This window comes from Rhinatrema bivittatum, chromosome 8 (genome assembly GCF_901001135.1).
Source record: "Rhinatrema bivittatum chromosome 8, aRhiBiv1.1, whole genome shotgun sequence".
NCBI classification, from domain to species: domain Eukaryota; kingdom Metazoa; phylum Chordata; class Amphibia; order Gymnophiona; family Rhinatrematidae; genus Rhinatrema; species Rhinatrema bivittatum.
Window position 1 is genome coordinate 169,501,788 of NC_042622.1, and position 20,773 is coordinate 169,522,560.

The 20,773-nt window shown below is 46.4% G+C and overlaps 1 protein-coding gene across 18 annotated transcripts in view; it reads right to left on the minus strand.

Moving 5' to 3' along the window:
- The window catches only part of NCOR1 (nuclear receptor corepressor 1), a 372,787-nt gene that overhangs the window by 217,943 nt on the left and 134,071 nt on the right, over positions 1-20,773 (minus strand). For all 18 annotated transcript variants that reach the window (XM_029611288.1, XM_029611291.1, XM_029611302.1 and 15 more), the window contains one exon: positions 3,119-3,181. In XM_029611288.1, the coding sequence (XP_029467148.1) occupies positions 3,119-3,181 (63 nt within the window). The remainder of the gene's footprint in view (positions 1-3,118; positions 3,182-20,773) is intronic.

The following is a 20,773-nucleotide window of genomic DNA, read 5'->3' on the forward strand; positions in this document are numbered from 1 at the left end:
ATTCACATACTGTCCTTATCTCCACCACCTGCACTGGGAGGCTGTTCCACACATCCACCACCCTCTCTGTAAAGAAATATTTCTTAAGATTACTCCTGAGTCTACCCCCTTTCACCCTCTCCTCATGACCCCTCATTCCAGAGCTTCCTTTCTACTGAAAGTGACACTCCTCCAGTGCACTGATACCTCAGGTATTTAAATGCCCCATCATATTTCCTCTAGGATATACATGTTTGGATTTTTAAGTCTGTCACCATATGCTTTATAAAGAAGACCATGGACCATTTTAGTTGTCACTCTCTGGACCAACTCTATCCAGTTTAGAACCTTTTGAAGTTGCAGTCTCCAGATTGTACAGAGCAAATAAAAATCCATTTAAATTGTTCTAAGACCTTGTACTTCACAGCAAAACTGATTTATTGCCAGGTCTCCCTCAAAAGCACAGATAACACCATACAAGTCTATTTTCCAAACATTTGATACCATGAAGGCTGTAAAACAATGCCTAGAATATTTCAATTATACTCAGAGTGCAAAGATGGTCTACAGTTCCAGCCAGCTGAGGCTGGGGATACAGTATCAGCCATCACGCAACACTGATAGTTAGTGGCCAGATCCGGGGCGCATGACCTGTAGGGTCCTGGCCAAGGACTGGATAAATGTAAGCTGCGAGAGGATGCAAAATAGGGAAATATCCCTGGATAGCTGAGAGTGGAGGCTCAAAGGAGCTGAAATGTTGAGCAAAAAAGAAAGAAGATGGTCTGCAATTGGACACACAGTTTTATGCTTCATTTCACGGACAGGATTTCTTCTGGTAACATATTCCAAAGTTGCTGCATGCATTAAACTGTAAAGCATTTTGGGATTTCATTTAGAGAAGACACTAAACATTTAAATTCATGATTATTTCCATAACTAACAAGGTTGAGGATACATAAAAATGGAGCTTGTTAAAGATGTGTCTCCTGCCACCTTCTCTGGGCACACTGCCATGTCAGGCCTTAGCACTGTGTATCATTCTTTGTTAATCAGGTTGCGACACCCACATCAATAACTGGAGTTATTCCTGATAAGGATTTTTAGCCTAACTTTGCCCGGGACATAAAAGCTAAATCTCATCCATAGTGAACATTACTGCATGTGTTGGACCCAGGTATGCCATTTAAGTTTTCCACATGCAGGAGGAAAATACTTCATGATCACTTTCGATGACACAACATGTTTGATTTATTCCTACCTCTGGTATTAACTCCAGCAACAGAGGTGACTTGACAGTCAAATATGCATATTATTTCAAATTTACTATCTAAAAGTAAACAAAGTATGCTGACATAAGACTGCTCATATCTTGGAGCACAATTTTAATAGTTTTGCAGAAAGAGCTATCGATTGGACAAAATCTAAAAGCAATACAGGATGGCCTGCCCATCTCTTGGTGGCTCCTCTGCTTATCATCAAACCAGACTTAACATATTTGAACAAATGGAATTTAAAAGCAGAAACCCATTTGCAAAAATATTTCCCCTCTCCTGTGAATAAGCAGATCCTATAACTGTTGCCTTGTCATGCTGACCTTGGTAGACTTCTAAGAGACAGGCCTGTTATAAGCAAATGAGCCTCTCCTATGCCCTCCTTACCTCTCCCCAAAAACTAACCTGCTAATCACCTCCGCACTGCTCTGACCAGAAAAAGGGAAATCTGTTTTCAAAAGCCTCAGACTTTCATACAGTTAAACATAAATAACTTACAAGAGGCAAAGAGAATAGCAAGAGCTTTTAAACCAAACTCCTCGAAGGCAGCCTTAAACCTGCTAAGGCATCTGACACACCCACCCACCCCCCGTATCTCTGTGCCCGGCATCCGACACACCCACCCACCCCCCCGTATCTCTGTGCCCGGCATCCGTCCCACACATCCACCCCCGCATCTGTGTGAGGCATCTGTCAGACACACTGCATCTGAGCGAGGCATCTGTCAGACACACTGCATCTGAGCGAGGCATCTGTCAGACACACTGCATCTGAGCGAGGCATCTGTCAGACACACTGCATCTGAGCGAGGCATCTGTCAGACACACTGCATCTGAGCGAGGCATCTGTCAGACACACTGCATCTGAGCGAGGCATCTGTCAGACACACTGCATCTGAGCGAGGCATCTGTCAGACACACTGCATCTGAGCGAGGCATCTGTCAGACACACTGCATCTGAGCGAGGCATCTGTCAGACACACTGCATCTGTGCGAGGCATCTGTCAGACACACTGCATCTGTGCGAGGCATCTGTCAGACACACTGCATCTGTGCGAGGCATCTGTCAGACACACTGCATCTGTGCGAGGCATCTGTCAGACACACTGCATCTGTGCGAGGCATCTGTCAGACACACTGCATCTGTGCGAGGCATCTGTCAGACACACTGCATCTGTGGACAGATCTTATGGCTGAACAACTCAGCAAAACAGGCAGGATGAAGTGCAACGTGTTAACGTAACTCCAAAATAAAGTTTATAAAGCATGGTTGATTGTACACGCAGCAGGCTAGAAAAACATGGGGTTTTTCACAATCTATCATACCATACTCCATTTCCCAATCTATCATACCATATTCCGTTTGACTGCACAGAGGATGACCACAGGGGTAAAACCATCCCCTGCAAATAAGGCTCTGCATAACAGGAGGGCTTATGGTACCTTTTCACTATCCTGAGAAATGAAGAGCAACTCTGACAACAGAGCCTTCTGAAGCACACGTAAGCCCCCTTTAAACCAGTCTACCCCTTTCCGATTCCCAGCATGACTGGCAAAACCAGAAACAAACAAACAAACAAAAAAAGCGTATACATGAGACAAAGGAGATTTCAATCATTCATTCTGGCTTTTGAATATTCCAGAATTTATTTTGCCTCTTTTGTATAACTGCAGTTCCAAAGGTAATTTTGGGGCCAGAGAGTGAAAATTAAATTGCTTCATCACTGGTGTGCAGTGTCAGCTTTCCTAGGCCATTCCCTCTGCAGAGCTGCCTGTGTGTGAAAAATCCTGCTGGCAAGAACACAAAACCTTATTTATTTAAAAAGCCTACCTTTTTCAGCATGGTCAAGGAGAAATTCCCAGACTTACCTTTCTTAGCCACCTCCATTTCTTCCTCTGTCCAGCGGGAGGTCTCCACGGGCTCTGCAGAAGCTGGAATCAAAGTGGCAAAATCCCATAAGACTGCGCAGAGACCTGGAGTCACCTTTTCAGCACCAATCAAATGCCCTTCACCTACTAATCTGTTTATGTTAAGGCCTGAAGGAGCCAGGCAGTGTAAAAATCCTGTTCCTATTACACCAGCCTAAGGACAAGAAAGAAACCATATCGCTTCAAACTGGGGAGTAACAGAAGCAGCACACAGGAGCCAACTGGGGGTGCCAAAGTCAACACAAAGTTGACAGGACAATGAAAGAGTTTTCTCAACACTGGGGTGCTCAAGCACCCACGGAGCTGGCACCCATGAAGCAGCATATTCTATTCCTTCAAAATCATCCCATCAAATTTATAGCAACACAACAGCTACAGAAAGGTCAAAACAATTTATAGTAATTTACTGAAAAGGAAAATTGGTTCTTACCTGCTAATTTTCGTTCCTGTAGTACCAAAGATCAGTCCAGACTCCTGGGTTTTGCCTCCCCTTCCAGAAGATGGAAACAGAGAAAATTTCACAGACACTGCCTCTTAACCCGGTGTGCCACCTGCAGCTCCTCAGTACTACAAGCACCCAAGCATAAAAAGTCAAAAAAGGTCAAAAAGGTTTCCAATAATCAACACTATCAAATTCCCCGGAACGAATAAAGAGTAAAATTTATAATGCAATTCAAAAACTCTATTGAAAGGATTTACAAGAAACCTGTGCCATTCTTCAGAGTTATTCAGGAACAAAAAACGGATTGGGCGGACTCTCTAAAACTTCTCTCTACCACTGTGCGGGATTCTGGACTGATCTGTGGTACTACAGGAATGAAAATTAGCAGGTAAGAACCAATTTTCCTTTCCCTGTACATGCCCAGATCAGTTCAGACTCCTGGGATGTACCAAAGCTTCCCTAACTGGGGTGGGACTGCGAGAGTCCCACTCGCAGACAACTTTCACCAAAGCTATCAACTTCTGGAGCCCAGAAATCCAATCAGTAGTGCCTGGCAAAAGTATGTAAAGACTTCCAAGTAGCCGCCCTGCAAATCTCTTGTGGTGACACCAGTTGGCATTCTGCCCAGGAGACTGCCTGAGAACTGGTAGAATGAGTCCTTAACCCCTCCGCGATAGGATGACCATGACAGAAATATGCAGACCCAAATAGCCTTCTTCAACCACCACGCAATCATGGTCTTCAACATTTTCTTTTCGCACCACTCTATAGCACAAAAAGGTGATCCAACAATCTGAAACTGTTAGTGACCTCAGAAACTACTACAAGGCCCTTCTGACATCCAACCATCTTAATTATTTTGCGTGAGGTGCAACAACCTCCACATTTGTGGAGGCTGGAAGCTCCAGTGACTGACTTAACTGGAACGCTGAAACTACCTTTGGCAGAAAAGACAGAACCGTCCTTAGAGAGACCCCAGAATCCAAAATCCATAAAAAGGGTTCTCTATATGACAGGGCTTGGAACTCAGACACCCTTCTGGCTGAACAAATCACCACTAAAAAAAAAACCATCTTAACAACATAAGAACATGCCATACTGGGTCAGACCAAGGGTCCATCAAGCCCAGCATCCTGTTTCAACATTGGCCAATCCAGGCCATAAGAACCTGGCAAGTACCCAAAAACTAAGTCTATTCCATGTTACTTTAGAGGCTCAAATTGCGACTCACACATGCCCTTGAGGACCAAATTAAGGCTCCAAGAGGGGCACACCTGACGCAGATGCTTCACCCCTCGAAGGAAACGTACCACATCCAGATGTGCAGCTAGGGTTGTTACATGAACCTTGCCTTGCAAGCAGCCCAGGGCCGACACCTGCATTCTCAGGGACCTAAAGGACAAACCTTTCGACAGGCCGCTCTGCAAGAAGGCCAGAATCGGCACCAATGAAGCTCACTTACACCAAGCCACAAAAGCTCTCTAAACCCTGACATAATACAAGGACGTAGGAGTCTTACGAGCATGCAACAGAGTAGAAATAACATCCTCAGGATATCCTTTCCTTCTTAAATTACTGCCTTTCAAAAGCCATGCCGCTAGACAAAAGCGATCTGCTTGATCTGAAAATATAGGGCTCTGTTGTTGAAGCTTTAGCAGATGACACAGTCTCAAGGGGCCGTCCACTGCTAGTTTGACCAAATTTGCAAACCAAGGCCTTTGTGGCCACTCCGGAGCTGAGCGAATCACCTTTCTTGGATGGACCTCTATTCTCCTCACAACTTTGCCTACCAGGGGTCATGGTGGAAACACATAGATCAGAATGTCGTGCGGCCAAGGAAGAACCAGGGGGATTGACCCCTTCTGCTCCTTGCTCTTTTCTCCGGCTGAAGAAGTGCGGTGCCTTGGCATTCCTCTGAGTTGCCAGAAGATCAAAATGAGGAATGACCCATCTGTGAGAAATTAGAGTCATTCCCTCCTCCGAGAACACCCATTCTCCCGGGTCTTATCAAGGCCAGATGTTGCTCCAGCCAGGACATCAGTATCTTCGCTTCCAGAGCAACCGCTCGGCTCCTGGTACCTCCCTGGCAATTGATGTAGGCCACTGTCGTCACATTGCCGGCCAGCACTCTGACTGCAAGGTCGTGCAAAAGAGGAAGAAACTCCTGCAGGGCCAACTGTACCGCTCTCGTCTCTAGGCAACTGATGGACAAGTCCGCTTCCTCCGCCAACCATTGACCTTGCACAGACTGGGACTGACACAGCTCCCCAACCGGAGAGACTGGTGTCTGTAGTCACTACCATCCACTGTGGCACCTCGTGGTCCACCACTTGGCACAAATGGTTCCAGCCAAGCCTCCACGAAAGACTGGATCTGGCAGAGTAAGTGATAGTGGAAGATGAAACTGCTCTAAAATCGGATCCCACCGGGATAGCAATGCTTTCTGTAGAGGCCTCAAAGGCAAACACCCACTGGACCAATTCCAAGGTCGAGGCCATGGAACAGAGGACCTGCAAATAATCCCAGACCCTGGGCACTCGGGCCTCCAACAGGTTCCAAATTTGAGTTCACAGCTTGACAATCTGATCCTCCATGAGAAAACTTTCCCCACTCGGGTACCGAAGCACATGCCCAAGAACTCCAGAACCTGCGAAGGAGAAAGATGACTTTTGGACAGATTCACTATCCATCCCAACAAACTAAGGCATTGCACCATGTCCACCACTCGTCTGCAAAGGTCTTCCGATTTTGTTCAGATGAGCCAATCATCCAGATACAGTGGATCAGCAAGCCCTCCTTTCTGAGGACTGCCGCTACCACCATCAACTTGGTGAAGGTCCTCAGGGCTGTTGCTAGGCCAAACGGGAAAGTGGAAAATTGAAAATGCCTCCCGAGGATCATAAACCGGAGCTACTTCTGTTGGTCCGTGTGAATCCCTATGCGCAGATACGCCTCAGTCAGATCCAAGGAATTCAAGAACTCCCCCGCTTCTCATCTTTGCTATGACGGACTTCAGAGTCTCTATCCAGAAACTGGAAACTTTGAGAGCTACGTTTACCTTCTTTAAATCCAGAACTGGACGAAAGGTTCCTTCCTTTTTTGGCAGCACAAAATAAATGGAACACCACCCCGTCCCTCCAGCTCATCCTGGGGATGGGAATAATGGCCCCCAGCATTCGCAGCTGCTGTATGGTCAGCTGAACAATCAACTTCTTCTCTGCCAAGGCACAGAGAGACACTATAAACAGGTTTCTGAGCAGTTGAGCAAATGTTAAAGCGTAAGCTTGTTCTATCACGCTTAGAACCCACTAGTCCGACAATCTTGACCCACTCCTCGTAAAAGTGAGTCAGATGACCCCTGATGGGCCAGCCTCGCCTCATTGCACCGGCTTGGCTCCGCCACTACCCTGGCCGGAGCAGTCTTGGCCTGCTCTGCGCCTCCAAAATGGCTGTTTCCAAGATTGCAACTTCCTCGAGGTCTGCCTTTAGCCAGAAGCCGGAGCTCTGCTCTGGATGGAAACGCCTTTGCCCTGAAACAGAATGCGCACTGGAAGAAATCCTTTGGACCCTTTTGGCTTGTCCTCCGGTAGCTTGTGCACTTTGTCATCTCTCAGGTATTTGATCAGCTGCTCCAAGTCTTCCCCAAACAGAAGTTTTCCCTTAAAAGGCAATGCTCCCAGCTGAGCTTTGATGAAACATCCGCTGACCAGTTTCTTAACCAAAGAAACCTCCTAGGGGAAACGTGGACATCATGGTCTTGGAAGAAATGTGAATGAGGTCATACAAAGCATCTGCACCATAAGCCATTGCAGCCTCCAATCACTCCACTTGTTTAGACTCTGGGGTAACATATCTCTGGCACTCTGCAACTGCTGTGCCCATCTCAAACTAGCCCAGAGCATGAAGTTGCTACATACAGCTGCACAGATGTCCAGTGCAGACACCTCGAAGATCTTCTTGAGCTGATCCTCTAGCTTCCTGTTCTGCAAATCCTTAAGAGCTGCTGTGCCAGCTACTGGAATGGTGGTCCTTTCTGTAACAGCTGAGACCGAAGCTTCCACCTTTGGCACCCTCAAGAGCTCCAAAGTGTCTTCAGGAAAAGGATAAAACTTATCCATAGCCCTGCTAACCTTAAGGCCAGTCTCCACAGTATCCTACTCCCTGACCACCAACTCTTTAACCGACTTGTGAAAAGGAAAGGCCTTGGCTGGACCCCTCAAGCCGGTCATGACCGGATACTTCCTCCAGGTCAACCTGGTCCTGCAGAATGGTTATTTCCAATTCCGCCAGGTCTAGCAAGATCAGGGGCCCAAGTTCCTCCCTTTGAAACAGGCGAACCACCTTGGGATCATCACTTTCTATTGTTGGGATTTTTGTCGCATCCTCTTCTGGATCCTGTGGGCATCGAGAAGGATCAGCATCAGGAGAACCGTCCCCAGATGACAATCCCTGATCAGAGTTCTCTGAGGAACCCTCCTCAGTGGCCCCTGACCTGGAAGGACCAAGAACCCTCCGAATCCTAGTGGCCCATGAAGCCCCTGAAAATCTAGACTTCTTCCTGTGGGGAGGTTCTGCCATCCTCCAATTAGGAAAGGGCTGCTCCGTGGCCTTGCGGGCTAAAAATGCCTTGTACATCAACAGGACAAACTTAGATGAAAAAGGAGAAGCACCATCAGAATCCTCTTCCAAAGAATCAATCTCCTCCTCAGACTGCCCCCTGTGGGCTCCTCGGGCCTCCTCGGAGCTGAACGTGGCTGGAAAAAGCTCGGGCGGGAGATCCCCTCCTACCGCTACAGCCATCCCCTTAGCGGTGAGCATATCCAAGATGGCCACCATTCCCATGCTCAGCGGGAATGGATTGTCAGCCCCTCAACATTGCAGCCTTCGGCCCACCAGAGTCGCGCTGCTTCCGAGCTGCCACCGCAGCTCTCTCCCAATGTGCCCTCTCCACCAGAGAGGCAATGGGAACAGCAGCCGGAATGAGAAAGGCACACGGAGCTGTCACCACATGCAGTGCATCAGCATCCCTTCGGCATGATCAGGCCCAGCTGCAACCGCGCGGCAGACGCCCAAGGGAAGAAAGATAGCGGGAGAGCCTAAAACAAAATATGCGCCGCTGAAGCTGTCTCCCACTAGCACTAGCGATGGGAGATTAAAGCAAAGTTTCCAAAGAGGCCAAACCAGGCCACAAGAATCTGGCAATTATCCAAACACCAAGAAGATCCCATGCTACTGATGCAATTAATAGCAGTAAATGCACCTGCTTCCTTTGATTACCTCTTGTTACTATTCTTTCTTTTTGGGTTTTTTTTTTAACTTTATAAAAGACACAAAAGGAACAGGCTTATCTGAAGTGCGACAGAGGCTTCTCCTAGTCCTCCTGGAGGTGAGGCAACTGGACCACAAGCTTTCACCTCAGGCAAAATCCAGTGAGCAATCTAGGGTCCCCAACCCTTGTTCATCCACACCTCTGCAACCAGGAGGGATGGTCCCCACCAGGCACTGCCAACCTCCTGGGAGAGAAATCTTTGCTCAATCGAAACCTCTTTTTTTTTTTTCAGGTACAGAACTGCAGGTTTTGCACTTCCTCCATCTGCTGGAGATAGAGAAATACTGAGGAGCAGAAGGTGGCACATCAAGTTAAGAGGCGGAGTCTGTGAAACTCTCTCTGTCTCCATCTGCTGGAAGGGAGGCAAAACCCAGGAGTCTGGACTGATCTCGGTATGCACAGGGAAATGAAGATTGTGTGTTCTAATACAGCAGAAAGGTAGCTTTCATTATTAATTCTCTAGGAAAACGTTATTTCTTTCATTAATAAATCCTGCATCATTTATTAAAGCTCCTTGGTAAACACAGCCCTGAAAAGATCCTGTATCAAAAGCTTAATGACAATGTGAGAAGGTCTGGGTTCATTCATATAGCTTATGGCGTTACAGTCCCAGCAGTAGTGAGGTCTCCTGTGCCAGAACACACGCATGACGCTTGAGAAAAAGCAGAAATTAGATAGTCTAAGCAGCCCCCTCTGGCCAGAACTCCTCAAGACCACCACAGAGCAGATAATCCCCCACAAGGGCTTAATAAGCAATGCTGGAATCTTATCTTCATGTGCCTAATCTAAGACTGAACCATAGATTTTCTTCAAACCTGCATCATCTGTTTCTGACCTCTGTTCCTCTTTATCTGGTGTTACTCATGGACTCAGGGAATTACTTAGTGTGCCTGACTGTAAACTGCCTTGACCTCGGATTTGGAAAGGCAAATGAATAAAGCTAAAATCCAAATCCTCTCTTTTGTTTGAAAACCCTCTTTTCTTTCAATGTTATTTTATTTTTAAAGATGATATGCTTGCTTCTCATTTTTACCCACCTCTTCCCAGGGGACATGCTTCAACTGTGCAGGTTGTGTTCTTGCTTTGGATGTTAGGCAAAGCACTGCTGAAACTGTAACACCATGATGCCAAAATTACAAACATTTAAGTGCAATGGAGGAGTGGCTAAACAAAAGAAACTCAAAGTTTCAGCCACTTCTTATATTTTAGAAAATCAAATATAAAAGAGGAACTTGTTCTGTTTTTCTCTGACAGAAAAATAAGATCCATACAAAAATAAAAATACTTTTTGAACAAATGTATAAAAACCACAAACATAACATTTTTCCTTATAACTTCGAACACAATCATCTCTAAAAGTTTACAATACAGGTTTTCCTTAAAAATGTAAATAGCACATGTGTGTTCACTAACAGCATATTCCTTGGTATACAAATGGCAAATTCAAAAATTGAATTCTATATACAGGAAACAGAAGGAAGGAGACAGTACTAACCATGTTAACAGTGAACATGTTACTTTCATAGGACAAACCTCTGGAAGCCAGTTCAAATCGACAGCATACTTTGCTAAGACAACTCTTCTCCTCTGGCACAACATCCCTTTGCTTTGCCCAAGGAGATGTTGTTTGTAAAAAGAGTGGCTCTTAAGACCTTTCACATTTCCAGAAATATCACGTGTTTAAAAAGCAAATCTATTATTCTTTGCAAGCACTATGTGAAAGGATTCATTTATGAGTGGCTTCTATCCTTGTTATACTGCTATGTAAAATCAATGAACTATTAAAATAAAAAGCAGATCTAAACATGTGTTTCACATGCTATCTGGGGATAGCAAAATTGCCACGCTCAGACAGAACTGGACAGATGCAGAACCCTTATCTGCCACCAACATAAACACTTCCAAGCAACTTTGCTAAGCAGCTCAACTGAAAAGCAGGAAGCAAAAAGTAACCAGACACTTTAAACAGGTCATAGAAAGAGACCAAGACACAAAATGCCTATAATTTTCTGTTCATTTAATACTTACTATATCGTTTACCCATCCTTAAAATCATGACTTGTACGGGTAATTTTTAAAAGCTAGCACTTATAAATCAGAAAGAAATTAAAAACAAAACAAAACCCCACACTTGAAAATTCTCTCTACCCTCCTGCTTTTGGCAAATATCAGGTGATGGCAAAGATGTTAATATAAGCTACTGGTAGTAGGAGTCTGCCAGAAGTTGAGCAGCAGCAGCCAAAAGTGTTCATTCATATGACAGTCAGGAGGGCAAGACAAGGAATTTACAAGAAAAAAATGGCGTTAATACAGCTGAGCTTCTACTGTGACCTGCTTGAAGATGAACTCTGGCATCAAGGATCACAGGGATACAGCAGAGCTAAGGGATCTGTGGGGATGCATGCATTGAGCCATCAGAGACCATCTTGTAATGCAGGTGGATACCACAGAAGATCACCTACAGTACTGCTCTTCGGTCACTTATCTTCCAAGCCCCTGCCCTTCCTAAAAGCATCAACTCTGTTTTTATAATTATTATTTAAGAAAATAGATGTGTGTACTTGCACACACTGGGCATAAATATTTACAAGATTTTAGGAACTCAAGGACCACTTTTTTTTTTTATGTTGACTTAAATACAGAAGCATTGGCAGATATAGAAAAATTGGTTCTTACCTGCTAATTTTCGTTCTCATAGTACCAAAGATCAGTCCAGACTCCTAGGTTTTGACTCCCTTCCAGCAGATGGAGACAGAGAAAGTTTTACTGACACTGCTACTTAACCATGTGCCACCTGCAGTTCCTCAGTATTAACCTATATCTAAGCCAATCACAACAAAATTTCAAAAACATCCAAACTTTTACAAACTATGAAAATATACTCTGCTATAAAAACCAGAATGAGCAGACGACCCTCCCCCTCAACAGAATTAGCAGGCTCTGGACTGATCTGTGGTACTACAGGAACGAAAATTAGCAGGTAAGAACCAAATTTTCTTTTCCCTGTACCTACCCAGATCAGTCCAGACTCCTGGGATGTACCAAAGCTTCCTACACTCAGGGTGGGACCTGGAGAGTCCTGCTTGCAGAACACTTTCGCAAGTGTTCACACTCCCACATCCAGATAATAGTGTCTAACAAAAGTATGTAGCGACTTCCAAGTCACTGCTCTGCAAATCTCCTGTGGAGAGACAGGCTGAGCCTCCACCCACGAGGCCGCATAAGGGCGCTTAGAATGAGCACGCAATCCATCCGGAACCGACCACGAATAATGTAAGTGAAGCCAATAGCCTCCTTAAGCCAACGAGCAATAGTAGCTTTAGAAGCCTGAAAGCCTCTCGCAGAACCGCTGCACAGAATAGAAAATTGTCTGACCTCCTGAAGTCATTCGTCACTTTGAGATACCTTAGCAAAGCTCTTCTTACATCTAATAACTTAAGCTCCCTTGCATGAGGTGCAGACGCATCCACCGTAGGAAAGGCTGGAAACTCCACTGTCTGACATTAAACGCCGACACCACTTTTGGCAAAAAGGAAGGTCCAGTCCTTAACAAGGACCCCAAATTCGAAATTTGAAGAAATGGGTCACGAAACAACAGAGCCTGCAACCCCAAAATCCTCCTAGCCCAACATATTGCCACCAGAAAAACAACCTTAAAAGTCAAGTCCTTCAGTGTCGCTCTCTGGAGTGGTTCAAAAGGAGCCTCACACAAACCCCTGAGGACAAGATTAAGATTCCAGGATGGACAAACCTGCCGAAGCGGAGGATGCAAATTATTTATTTATTTATTTAAAAGATTTTTATATACCGCACATGGGATCACTTACATGTCCGTCTAAGCGGTTTACAAATTTACATACACAATAAAACAAAGTTTACATACTTAATATACTCAAAATTTACATACATGATAGAGCAGAGTAGTACCTAATAATAGCGGAAACAGCGGTATGAGAGAATTTAAGGGGTTGATTTAGGTGCGGGTACTGTAATTGCATGCATCATTAAATAAGAAGGTTTTAATCATCTTTTTGAAATCATTTCGATTGGGTGTCATTCGGATATGGTCTGGTATGGAGTTCCACAAGAATGGGCCAAAAACTGAGAAGGCTCTTTTCCTTGTTAGTGCTAGGCTGGTAGATCTAACTGACGGTATTTCTAATAGGCATTTGTCTGTTGATCGGAGTTGTCTTGTTGGTTTGTATATGTGCAACATAGAGCAGATCCATAAGGAGTTGGGGTTGTAAAGCAGATTGTGAATGGTAGTTAAGATTTTGTATTTTATCCGATGAGTAATGGGGAGCCAGTGTAGGTGTTGTAGTATCGGGGAGATATGTTCTCTTTTTGGTAGGTTGAAAATCAGTCTGGCAGTGGCATTCTGGATGAGCTGAAGCGGGTGTAACGTGGATAGTGGTAGTCCAATGTATAGTGCGTTGCAGTAGTCCAAATTTGATAATATTAAGGCCTGTGTTCTCCCTAAGGAAACAAATAATGTCCGGGTGTGTAGAAATAGAGGACCTATCTATCTTGCCACAAAGACAACCTAGTGCTGCCACTTGAACTTTAAGAGAGCTGAGACCAAGCCTTTGGTAAAGCTATCTTGCAGGAAGGACAAAATGTTAGTGACTGAAGACTTGAGAGGGTGAACACCTCTTGTGGAGCATCAGGAGTCAAAAACCTTCCATACCCTTACATAGGAAATATTAGTAGATCTTCTCCTGGCTTGTAATAACATAGCAATGACTGCCTCTGGATAACTCCTATGTTTCAAATGTCACCTCTCAAAAGCCATGCCGCTAGACAAAAGTGAGCAGCCTGATCAGAAAATATGGGTCCCTGACGCAGATTACCAAACCGAATCAGCCCATCCACAGTCAAGTTGACCAGATCCGCGAACCACAGACGCCACAGCCATTCTGGAGCCACCAAGACCACTTCTCTCTGAAGCTTTTCTATGCAACACAACACTCTGCCCACGAGCGGGCCAGGGAGGAAAGAAAGTAGGACACCACCCCCCCCCCCCCTACGGCCAAGGCAGAACCAGAGCATCAACACCTTCAGCCCCATGCTCTCGCCTCCAAATGAAAAATCAAAAGGCCTTGGCATTCAGACAAGTTGCCATTAAGTCCACATGGGGAGAGCCCCACTGCTCGCAAATCGGCTGCATCGCGGACTCCAACAATTCCCATTCACCTGGATCCAACACCGTCCAACTCAAGTAATCCGCTTGAAGATTTTTGACCCCGGCTATGTGTGATTCCGCTATCTGCTCCAGGTGCTCCTCTGCCCAAAGAATTAACTCTTGAGCTTCCCGGGCTACTGCTTGACTCTTGATTCCACCCTGACAATTTATATAAGCCACCGTCGAGAGAACCCTCACCAACCAGCCTCTCACCAATGGTAGAAATTCCTGCAAGGCTAAGCAAACCACTCTAGTCTCTAGCCGGTTGATAAACCATGCAGACTCTTTCACAGATCAGCCACCCACAGCTGATTGGTGTTGACACACTGCTCCCCAACCAGAGAGACTGGCATCAGTAGTAACTTCCACCCAATCTGGAACTTCGAGGTTCACACCCCAAACGAGACTGGAAGTTAGAAGGCACCAAGAAAGGCTCTCCCGTGCGACACCCTCAAGTGGCAATGTGAGCTGAAACTCCTCCAAGACTGGATTCCATTGAGCCAAAAGTGCCCTCTGCAACGGTCTCATGTGAGCAAAGACCCACAGCACTAACTCCAGGGTAGACGCCACAGAGCCCAAAATTTGCAAATAATCCCATATTTTGGGCACCTGCAACAACCGCCAAATCTGCCCCTGCAGCTTCAGAATGCACTCCACTGAGAGGTACACTTTGCCAACTAGTGTGTCAAGCCAAGCCCCCAGGTACTCCAGGGACTGCACCAGTTACAGGCAACTCTTCACCATATTCACTACCCAACCTAGCAACTGGAGGACACGAAGAACCTTTTGAACTGACTGGCGACAAAGAACCTCCAACTCTGCCCTGATAAGCCAGTCATCCAGATACGGATGCACCAAAATCCCTTCTTTCTGGAGTGCCACTGCCACCATCACCTTGGTGAAGGTGTTGGCGCCATGGCCAATCCGAAAAGAAGGGCCTGAAATTGAAAATATTGCCCCAGAATCATGAATCGCAGGAAACCCTTCATTAAACGCATGTAATTAAGATCCTCATCTATGACTTAATTTATTATTTTGCTAAATTCAAAGAATATCAAATAGTAGCACAGAAGTTGCAATGCAAAATAATTTGGGAGGAGGGGAAATGCGGAGCAAGAGCAGAAAACCATTCACACCACAGAGCTGTGTCCTAAAGACACTGGGGCCAGCCCATGAAAATGCAGGAGTGTCTCCTCATGAAAAACACTGCTGCACACAATCTCAGGATCCATGGATCACATTCCTGCACCTCTCCCACATATGGTCTAGAGATGAATAAAATGAACAAGGATTCCTAAACAGTCCAGGCCAAATAAAATAAGATGCAGACCAGCATGCACTTCTGCTGCCTTGTAGGGGAGCTGACAAAAACACCCAAACCTGTCCCTCACTGCAACTGCTGAAGCCACACAGAGCTGATAGCAAAGGGGGATGAAGATTACCCTGCTGCATGGGATTCTAGCAAATAGCAAGAGAACCAAAGCACACGATCTTATCCATTCCTTCAAGAAGGCCTCCGGAGGAAAGGACAGAGGGGCCCCAGAAAAGTCAGACAGCCATCACTGGTGCCTTCCATACCAAGTCTTACGTTCATGTCCTGTAACAGGCAAACACCATGAGGGCTATGGCACTTCTCTCACTTTGGGGTACCTTTTTATTCGTGGATACTTCCAGGAGGATACAGATCCGTGTAAGCCTTCAAAACAGTTTTAGGCTGAAAACCTAAATGATAGAGCAGGTCCACAAATTTTTTGTTAATAGCTGTACTGGACCCGCAAGTTTCTTTGGCCCAATTTAAGATATTAGAGGAGGGCACGGGCTGCACAAGGAAACCTTTGATTTCTGCAGTGTAATAAGTGATTCCTGTTCTCAGTTCTCTCATGCCCTATTCTCTGGCCAGAGGAGCATATCCTGCCATTTCTATTTAACCCTCTCAGGATAGCTCAAACAGAAAAGCACCCTTATGCTGCCTTATCCATGGGCCATTGTAGACCTCCCATAGTCAGGAAAAGAAGAGAAAAAAATCCCGATACTAGAACCAAATGGCTTACTGGCCAAAAATCAGCATTACTAACTTACAACTGGCATCTGAGTCACTGGCTGCCCTTCTGATTGAAGCCCAAGGGCCAAATGCCCAATCAAAGGATAAAAAAAAAAGCAGGAAACTGTGGTCATTTTCAAAGGCTTTCCCCATGGAAATGTCTTTTTACAAAACTGCTCACCTGAAATCTAGATAAACCAATGCACGCATGTTCTGTCTGTGCCAAAGTTTTCCTGGATCACTCCTGGCATGGAGTCCTCACTTACATGCAAACTTTTCCATTTTCAAAAGAATGCACGCAAGATCCCCCAAAATATTTCTGCGCGCACAGCAGCAGGTGTAACTGTGTGCGGATAAACTTGATGGGCAATTTTCAAAGCGGACTTGGGTGCATAACGCCACACTGAAAACTGATGTAACCTGCACCCTTTTTTTGCCACCTAATTTAGGCAGGCAGTTTGAAAATTACACCCTGAAAGAACAGGCCTCACACCTGTCTCCTCTGGGATAAAGGAGCAGCACTAAATACCACCCTCCCTCAAGACAGCAACCAGTCCAGTTCTGAAATCACTCTCATCACACTTGGTCAGATATGGTAGCCTTTTTGGTAAAAGCAAGTTTGCTTACCGTAAACGGTGTTTCCGTAGATAGCAGGATGAATTAGCCATGCTGTATGGGAACTGTCCATCAGGGCCCAGGAGGCGGAGCTTTGTAGCAGAGTGTAGATCTTTGATCCTCTGCGGCTGCGCGTGGGTTCCCGCGCAGCATCAACGGTTCTCCTCAGTCTGTATTTAAGCAAGCGCGTATCGCGGACCTATCGACTGCCAGGGAGGCGGGTGGGTCAGCATGGCTAATTCATCCTGCTATCTACGGAAACACCGTTTACGGTAAGCAAACTTGCTTTTTCCCGTCGATAGCAGGGCTGAATTAGCCATGCTGTATGGGAGTCCCAAGCCCCCGTACACGCTGTTGTCCTCCGGTAGCGTGAGTTGTTGTGGCAGTCGTAGATCACTTAGCTACTGCGTGTAAAATTGTGTGTCCCAGAATTGCATCTCCCGCTGACTGTTTATCTATGCAGTAGTGAGATGTGAAGGTGTGTAGGGAAGACCACGTGGCTGCTTTGCATATATCTACTGGCTGCACGTTGCGGAGATGTGCTACCGATGTCGCCACGGCTCTTAATTGATGAGCCTTGGGTTGCGCAAGCAGCGGGGCTCCTTTTTTGGAATAGCAAAACTTGATGCATTGAACTATCCAGCTGGCTATGGTGCGTTTGGTTACCGCTAAGCCTGGAGCATTTGGATTAAATGACACAAACAGTTGTGATGTCCTGTTCGGGGAATGTGTCCTCCTTTTATAGTATGCCAATGCTCTTTTACAATCTAATGTGTGTAACAAGCGTTCCCTGTCGTTAGCATGTGGTTTGGGAAAAAATATCGGCAAATCTATAGTTTGATTGAGATGAAATGTGGAAATCACCTTTGGTAGGAACGAAGGGTGAGTGCGCAGGACAACTTTGTCATGATGAAATTGTAAATACGGTTCATAGTGTACCAGTGCTTGTAGCTCACTGACTCGTCGTGCTGACGTGATGGCTACCAGAAACACTACCTTCCAGGTGAGGAACTTCAGGTGTGCCGACTCCAAGGGTTCGAATGGCGGCTGGGTTAGTTGTTCTAGAAGTACATTTAGATTCCACGGTATCGGTGGTTTCACGATCGGTGGGCGTAAACGTAAAAGGCCTTTAAAGAATCTGGACAGTAACGGGTGTTCCGCCACCGAGTGGTTGTGCAGTGGTTTATGATATGCCGCTATTGCACTGAGATGCACTCTGATCGACGAGGTTGCTAATCCAGAGTCATAGAGAGACTGTAGGTAATCCAGTAACGTTGCTGGGGGACAGTCCGTAGGTGAAACACGCCTTTCGCTGCACCAGTTGTAGTAACGTTTCCATTTGAACGAGTAACACTTCCTTGTTGACGGTTTCCGGGATTCGAGAAGAATGGTTTGTACCGTCTGAGATACCCCTTGCTCCGTTAAAGATGCCCGCTCAATCTCCATGCAGTTAGATGGAGGGAGGATAGGAGTGGGTGAATGAGTACTCCGTCGTCTTGCAGGAGAAGGTCTGGCCTGTCCGGAAAGCGGATTGGGGTCATCACCGATAGCCGTAACAGATAACTGTACCACGGCTGTCGAGGCCACGCTGGTGCGATGAGTATAAGTTGACCGTGATCTGCCATACATTTTTGTATGGTTCTCGTTATTAATGGGATTGGCGGAAAAGCGTATAGGAGACTTGCCGACCAAGGGATTAGGAAGGCGTCCTGCGATAAGCGGGACGGGCTGGGTCGGACTGAGCAGAATTGCGGTAGTTGGGCATTTTCTTCCGTGGCAAAGAGGTCTATGGTTGGTTTTCCCCAACTGTTGAAGATCTCTTGTAGTACATCTGGATTCAATTGCCATTCGTGTGGGTAGAAGATGCGGCTCAATCTGTCCGCTCTGGTGTTTACTATGCCCGGAAGATAGGTCGCTTGAAGATGAATGGAATGTCTGTGAGCATGAGAAAAAATCTGAAGCGTCTCCCTGCACAGGGGCCATGATCCCGACCCCCCTTGTTTGTTTATGTAGAACATCGCCACCTGGTTGTCCGTGTAAATCATCACTCTTTTTCCCTGCAGATAGTTTTGGAATGTGAGTAGGGCATTCCGGATTGCCCGGAGTTCTAGGAGGTTGATCTGCAGCTCCTGTTCTGACAGGGACCAGAGGCCTTGTGTCTCTAGGTGGTCCAAATGTGCCCCCCATCCCTTCCGTGAAGCGTCCGTCGTGAGGACTGCATTGTGAGGTGGGGGGTTTAACGGTGCTCCTTTTTCGAGAGTGGGTTTCCTGAGCCACCAATCGATATCCTGTCGCATCGGATTGGTTACCTGAACTCGTTTGTGTAATGGTTGGGAGTGTTGTGTCCATTGCCTCTTGAGACCCCACTGGAGGAGCCGCATGTGGAGTCTGGTATTCGGGACCGTAAATATCGCCGCTGCCATATGCCCTAGAATTTTCAAGATGGACCTGGCTGTGGTACATCTCGTGTGTTGTAGAACCCTGAGTAAGGAGCACATCTGAAACTTCCTGTCCTCTGGTAGGAAAGCCCTGACTCGAATTGTGTCCAGTCGAGCTCCTATGAATTGCAGGATCTGCGAGGGCTGTAAATGTGACTTTGGAAAATTGATCATTAATCCTAGGCGTTGTAAGCATGCTATCGTTATGCTGAGATGCGACTGTAGGACGTTCGGGTTCGATGCTATTATTAACCAGTCGTCGAGGTAAGGAAATATGGTCAGACCTTGTAGACGAAGGTGGGCCACCACCACCACCATGCACTTGGTGAATACCCTGGGGGCTGCTGACAGTCCAAACGGCAGGACCTTGTATTGGTAATGTTTGTTGCGATACTGGAAACAGAGGTACTGCCAACAGGATTTGTGGATAGGAATGTGCGTGTACGCATCCTTTAGGTCTATAGAGCACATCCAATCCCTGGGTTGAATTAAAGGTAGGATGGATTTCAGAGATACCATCTTGAACTTCTCTCGTACCAAGCACTTGTTGAGCTCTCTGAGGTCGAGGATGGGTCGATCGCCCCCCGTTTTCTTTGGAATGAGGAAGTATGGAGAATAGAAACCCTGGCCTCTCAGCGCCCGCGGGATTATGCGGATTGCGTTCTGATGGAGAAGATTGGTTAACTCCCGGGCCAGTTGTGGATGTGCTAGGTGTCTCTGATTTAGGGGGAAATGAGGTGTGACCGGTTGGGATAGGAAATGTAACCGATACCCTTCCTGTACGATGTCGAGTACCCACTGATCTGTCGTGATGGCCTGCCATTCGGTCAGGCAAGCCGTTAACCTGCCCGGGGGATATTCCGGTAAATGGGGTGTTGGTGGTGGCCGGGAGTTCAAAAAGACTGCGTGGTCTTTGCTGGAACTGTCGACTGTTGTGGCTGTTGTTGGCGTTGAGCGCGAGGCCGTCCCCTCCTCTGCTGTTGCTGCTGCGGAGGGTTGTTGTTTGGCTGCCGGTTATACGGTAGGTAGTTCTGCTGTCTAAAATTTTGATAGCTCCTGTACTGTTTCCTGGGAAACTGTGGTCGGCGCGTCGAGGAGAAATATCGTTTCGCTGGCACTGGGGCCGCGAGTGACTGGACCGCTATCGCTTGATCTTTTAGCTTACTGACCGTATCTTGGAGGCGGTCTCCAAAAAGGTTCTCCCCCGTGCATGGCAAATTTGCGAGCTTCTCATGAAGGTCTTCTCTAATAGCACTAGCTTTGAGCCAGGCCAGACGCCTAGCTGCTATTGCCATGGCGGAAGCCCTGGACGAGTTTTCGAATCCCTCGTATACCGCCCTCAGCATATGTCGGGTGCACTCCTCCATATCCGAAATTACCGCCGGTGTGGAGTCTCCTAAGGACGTGAACAGACCCTTAGTGGCTTGTAGGCACTCATACATATATTGTACCATATAAAAATTATGGTGTTGGATTCTCGCTGTCAGCATAGCGTTTTGGTAGACGCGTTTGGCAAAATCGTCTAAGGACTTATTGTCCTTTCCTGGT